The sequence below is a fragment of the Hylobates moloch genome, unplaced genomic scaffold (genome assembly GCF_009828535.3).
Source record: "Hylobates moloch isolate HMO894 unplaced genomic scaffold, HMol_V3 SCAFFOLD_12, whole genome shotgun sequence".
NCBI lineage: Eukaryota > Metazoa > Chordata > Mammalia > Primates > Hylobatidae > Hylobates > Hylobates moloch.
Window position 1 is genome coordinate 42,232,495 of NW_026652287.1, and position 6,451 is coordinate 42,238,945.

Below are 6,451 nucleotides of genomic sequence, written 5' to 3' on the forward strand. Positions count from 1 at the left end.
TTGTCCAGTGTGATTTGGCCATGTGTGTTCACTAATTGTCACTTACAGAAGGCTCCTACCCTCCCAAAGAAGCTGAAAGATAGGGATGTTGTTTTTATTAATAATTACATTTCAAAGGGATGGCACCCAGGTCCTTGAGAAAGACATTCCTGGGTTATAAAACTGGGATATGGCAGGGCGTGATGGCTCACACCTGTAATCCCAGCACTTTGGGAGGCCAAAGTGGGATGATCATTTGAGCCAAGGAAATCAAGACCAGCCTGGGCAATGTAGCAAGACCCCATCTCTACCAGGAAAAATAAAAATAGCCAGGCATGGTGGCCTGTATGCTCGTAATCCCAGCTGCTTGGGAGTCTGAAGCAACAGGATCACTTGAGCCTAGGAGACTGAGGCTGCAATGAGCTATGATCACGCCACTGCACTCCAGCCTAGGTTACAGAGTGAGAGATAGTCTCATAAAAAACAAAAAGGCATGAGACTTAAAAATGATTTATCTCCCTTTCAAGGGAGCACATAAATAAGTTGCAATCACAAGTTTTTTAAAGTAAATGCTCTAAAAAAAGGTCAGGGCTCTGTAGTCAGGAAGAAACCTAGCTCGTTTTGTAAAGCTGAGGAAAACATTAAAGCCATCTTAGTCCATTGAAAATCATAATTTTCAAAACTGTTGTTCCAACTCTTGGATATTTAAACATAGCACCGTTAACTCTCATAGTAAAACAGAGGTGTTCTTGTTGTTGTTATTGTCATTGTTGTTGTTGTTTTGAGATGAAGTCTCACTCTGTGGTCCAGGCTGGGGTGCAGTGGCGCAATCTCACTGCATTGGATGATGATTTGCAGCATCACCCAAAGACACATATCTGATTGCTTCTTGGGACATCCCTGCATAATCTCTCCTTACACCAAGGTATTCACTGCAACCCCCGCCTCCCAGGTTCAAGCGATTCTTCTGCCTCAGCCTCCTGAGTAGCTGGAACTACAGGTGTGCACTACCACACCCAGCTGACTTTTGTTATTTTTGGTAGAGATGGGGTTTCACCATATTGACCAGCCTAGTCTTGAACTCCTGACTTCAAGTGATCTGCATGCCTCAGCCTCCCAAAGTGCTGGGATTATAGGCGTGAGCCACCGTGCCCAGGCTAAAACAGAGGTTTTATATTGTTTTTTTACTAGTATCTTGGGTTCCAAGCTCAAATGGCAACATTAAAAGTGAGAGGCAAGGTAGGCTATCAGGCAGCAAATCTAAAATGGTAAACAGGGTCCATGACCCACAGGGATTTGTGGTGATGGCAACAGATTGTAGGTGAGCAGACATCAAATGTATTATTTGACCTACATATGCAACAATATCATGAGCAAGTCAGCAGAAGTCAGATGTCAGCTGCCACCGTTGAAAATCATGATTCTTCTACTAGGTTTTCTTGTTTTTTAATGACCACTGCACATTTAATCTTTAAATATGTACATTAGGCCAGGCGCGGTGGCTTATGCCTGTAATCCCAGCACTTTGGGAGGCCGAGGCGGGCAGATCATGACGTCAAAAGATGGAGACCATCCTGGCCAACATGGTGAAACCCCGTCTCTACTAAGAATACAAAAATTAGCTGGGCGCGGTGGTGGGCGCCTGTAGTCCCAGCTACTCGGGAGGCTGAGGCAGGAAAACAACTTGAACCCAGGAGGCAGAAGTTGCAGTGAGCCGAGATCACGCCACTGCACTCCAGCCTGGCGACAGAGTAAGACTCCCTCTCAGAAAAAAAAGAAAAATGTACATTAAACATCACATTTGGGTTTTATTTAAAAACTTCATTTTTGTGCCTTGCCTCATAATGCATATTTATAGTTTAAGTGTTTTTCTATTGTAAAATGACACGACTTTCTTAAGGACCACATGGTGTAATAGCAAATTGAACTTGTCTTCTACCAGTTTTCATACTCAAGCCTGTTTTCAGATTTAGAGCATAGAAATTGAAGAGGTGCTGGGCTCATCTTTGGTTGTCAATATATGGCCTCTAAATAGGCATATTTCTTGAGGACCACATGGTGGCAAGTTGATTATATCAGACACCTTCCACCCTAGGGTTTGTAGCGATTCTTTACTGAGATGAATATTTATTTATGTACTCATGTTTGCCTTTCCTGCCCGCAGTGCCTTGGCAAACAGCATCGTCCAAAGACATATTATCCAATTTCTTGTTGGAATATCTCTCCATAATCTCACCTTACACCAAGATACTTGTTTTATGGTGGAGGAGATATTAAAATGAACATTTAGGAAGAGATCCAGTAGTCCTAATGGATTTGCAGCATCTGAAGCTGCTCAGTACTTCATACCTAGATTCTGGCAACTCTGTGATTCAGTTCTCACTCTCCTGAATCATAAGCCAGTGCTAACTGCTGGCACCATATTTAAAGATGTGTCTACATTCAGCCAGGTGCTGTTACTGTCTAAACTCCTGTTTTGGGCCTCTGTGAATTCATCTGCAAAATTAGGCAACTAGACAAAACACAGCATGATCAGACCTAAAATTCTGGGCAGATGGTTTGTTTCTGGTGATACATTTTCTTTTTTCTTTCTTTCTTTTTTTTTTTTGAGATGGTGTTTTGTTCTTGTTGCCCAGGCTGGCATGCAGTGGCATGATCTCGGCTCACCACAACCTCTGCCTCCCAGGTTCAAGCGATTCTCCTGCCTCAGCCTCCCAAGTAGCTGGGATTACAGGTGCGGGCCACCACGCCCAGCTAATTTTGTATTTTTAGTAGAGACGGGGTTTCGCCATGTTTGTCGGGCTGGTCTCAAACTCCTGACCTCAGGTGATCCACTCACCTTGGCCTACCAAATTGCTGGGATTACAGGTGTGAGCCACCATACCCGGCCTTTTTTTTTTTTTTTTTTTTTTTATTTTTTAGCAGAGTCTCTTTCTGTCTCTGAGGCTAGAGTGCAGTGGCGTGATCACGGCTCACTACAGGCTCAAATTCTTGGGCTCAAGCAATCTTCCTGCCTCAGCCTCCCAAGTGGCTGGGACTATAGGTGAACACTACAATAGCTGGCTTTTTTTTTTTTTGAGACTGCTGACCTCAGGTGATCCACCCACTTCGACCTCCCAAATTGCTGGGATTACAGGTGTGAGCCACCACACCCAGCCTATTTTTTTTTTTTTGTAAAGAAAGGGTCTTCCTATTTTCTTCATTTTAGAGGCTATCAAAGCTTATTTTAGAAATGTACTAAACAAACATATGGAGAAATGTTCAACCTCACTAATAAGGAAATAAATTATTTATCCATCAGTTTATTTTAAGTTTGAACATATAACATGATCTGATAACATTCTAAGATTGCAGATTTAACTCTATGGGGCAAGAATTTATTTTCACTTCTGTATCCCAGGCACCTAGAACAGTCTGGCACACTATAAAGTCCAATAAATACTGTCAAAGGATCATTGAGAAAGGTTTAAAAAAAGATTGTCAAATGAATGAACTTGATAAGAGCTAGCAATGGTTAATGGCGAAATGAATTATTTCATAACTTTTATCCAACAATGTCTGAGTTGAGTACTTGAACTTGTTGTATTAACCCTTAGGAATCAACACAAATAAATCTACAAACACTAAGCTGAGGTGCAATCGTGGAAAATGTAAAAGGAGGAGATGAAAGGGTAGAATTGAAGGATAACAGAGAAGTCTCTTTGTATAAGACTCATACAAAGTACTCACAGTACTCACAAGGTAATGTTGACCAAAGGCAGAGAAACAAATTCCATGAGATTAAGAGGCAGAATTTTTTTTTTTTTTTGAGACATTTTACTACCTTTGTTGCCCAGACTGGTCTTGAACTTCTGGTCTCAAGTGATCTTCCTGTCTCAGCCTCCCAAAGCACTGGGATTACAGGTGTGAGCCACTGCGCCTGGCCTACAGGCAGAATTTCTTTAGTTGCTGTTGTTTTTAAGACAGGGTCTGGCCGGGCGCGGTGGCTCATGCTTGTAATCCCAGCACTTTGGGAGGCCGAGGCGGGCGGATCACGAGGTCAGGAGATCGAGACCACGGTGAAACCCCATCTCTACCAAAAATACAAAAAATTAGCCGGGCGTGGTGGCGGGCGCCTGTAGTCCCAGCTACTCGGAGAGGCTGAGGCAGGAGAATGGCGTGAACCCAGGATGCGGAGGTTGCAGTGAGCCGAGATCGCGCCACTGCACTCCAGCCTGGGCGACAGAGCAAGACTCCGTCTCAAAAAAAAAAAAAAAAAAAAAAAGACAGGGTCTGGCTCTATTGCCCAGGCTGGAGTGCAGTGGCATGATCTTGACTCACTGAAGCCTCAGCCTCCTGGACTCAAGGGATCCTCCCACCTCAGCCTCCTGAGTAGCTGGGACCACAGGTACACACCACCATGCCTTGCTAATTTTTATATTTTTTTGTAGAGACAGGGTCTTGCTATGTTGTCCAGGCTGGTCCAGAATTTCTTTAGCTCACTGCTGCTACCTCTGCCAACTCAGAAGCCCAGGACCAATGTCCCTGTCATTGAGCATACAGCTTTCTCCCAAACAGTCTCTCTAGGGTCCTCTTGATGTCCCTGTTCTGCAAGCAGTAGATGAAGGGGTTCAGCATGGGGGTGACCACAGTGTACATGACCAAGGCCACCATGCCCCACCAGGAAGAGGACGATGCATTGGAACTAAGATACACGCCAAGACCTGTCCCATAGAATAAAGAAACCACAGACAGATGAGATCCACAGGTAGAAAAGGCTTTGTGTTTCCCATCTGGGGATGAGATTCTCAGGATGGAGGAGACAATTTGGGTGTAGGAGAAAAGGATCCCTGAGAAGGGCACAAAGCCCAAAAGGCTGGTCACCATGTAGAGCAGGATGTAATTGATGTGTGTGTCTGAGCAGGCAAGCGTGAGGACCTGAGCACGCTCACAGTAAAAGTGCTGAATGACCCAAATGGTGCAGAAGGACACCCGCAGCATCAACAGACTCTGGATCAGGGAGTATGACAAGCTGAGGAACCAGGACACAAGAACCAGCAGGCCACAGAGGCGAGGTTTCATGATGACAGGGTAGTACAGGGGGCGACAGATGGCCACATACCGGTCATAGGCCATCACAGTGAGGAGAAATGTGTCCATGCCTCCAAAAACCATGAAAAAATACATCTGGGTGATGCAGCCTGCATAGCTGATGGTATTGCTTTGCACCTGGATGTTCACCAGCATCTTGGGGACTGTGGTGGAGGTGAAACCGATGTCGGCCAAGGACAGGTTGGAGAGGAAGAAGTACATGGGGGTGTGGAGGTGGGAGTCAGAGCTGACGGCCAGGATGATGAGCAGGTTCCCCAGCATGGTGACCAGGTACATGGACAGAAACAGTGCAAAGAGCATCCGTTGATCCTCTAGGTCTTGGGAAAATCCCAGGAGTAAAAATTCTGAAATCCTTGTTTCATTTCCCAAGTCCATGTTGCCAACACATCAGCTAGACAGTTAAGGAAGGGAAGAAACATGAAATAGATGCTGAACAGGCCCCAAAATCTCTCTGCTTTTTTATTTCTTGAGGTGAATAGTTGGATACAAAAGCTTTAAAATTGCAAAACTTTGGAATCCTACATTCTGTCATTTGTTATAGGCAACATTTCATGATGTTGACTAACCCCTGTTCATTGGCCTCTCAGAGGCTCACCCATGCCCTTTTTCTCTGCTTTAGAATATCAAATCTACCAAGAGCAACTTTAGACCTTAGAGATAAAATGGTTCGAACCTGCTCTAACACACATAAGGCCCAGTGAACCTAAGAAAAGGTCAGGGTCATCTTCCTTGTCTAAGACACAACTAAGACTGAAGAAGGTCAGACAACTATGTCTGAGCAGTGAGAAAATATGAAAGCAGAGATAATAGCTAGGCAAAATATTGCAAGATGAGTGGATTTAGGTTTTCAAGGAAGGAAAGAGGGAGGGAGGGAGGAAGGAAGGAAGGAAGGAAGGAAGGAAGGAAGGAAGGAAGGAAGGGTGGGTGGGTTACTTTTGCCTTAAGTCCCACTTGGAGTTATGGCAGCAGCAAAATTCTGATTCAAATAGGTCATGACATTACCAGTAATAACATTCATCTTAAGAAGTTGACTACACATTAAAAACTTTCTACCTTAGAACCAGGGTTTCAAAATTAGAGACCAGAAAGATACAGTCATTTGGCACTTACACGATTCTCTTTTTCCAACTACATAAGTATGTCCTAATCTGTTTCTAGTGTCTAGTGTTGGTACACAATTTTTTTGTTGTTTTTGGGTTTTTTTGTTTGTTTGTTTGTTTTGTTTTGTTTTCTTTTGAGACAGAGTCTTGCCTTGTCACCCAGGCTGGAGTGCAGTGGCACACTCTCAGCTCACTGTAACCTCCACCTCCCAGGTTCAAGTGATTCTCTTGCCTCAGCCTCCTGAGTAGCCGGGACTACAGGTACACACCACCACACCCAG

At 44.3% G+C, this 6,451-nt stretch overlaps 1 protein-coding gene across 1 annotated transcript; it reads right to left on the reverse strand.

The window, feature by feature from the left end:
• Window positions 1-4,506: 4,506 nt before the first annotated feature.
• LOC116479494 (olfactory receptor 7D4-like) lies at window positions 4,507-5,445 on the reverse strand. Its single transcript, XM_032171575.1, has one exon. The coding sequence runs from the start codon at window positions 5,443-5,445 to the stop codon at window positions 4,507-4,509; it is 939 nt and encodes a 312-aa protein (XP_032027466.1).
• Between the last annotated feature and the right edge of the window lie 1,006 nt (window positions 5,446-6,451).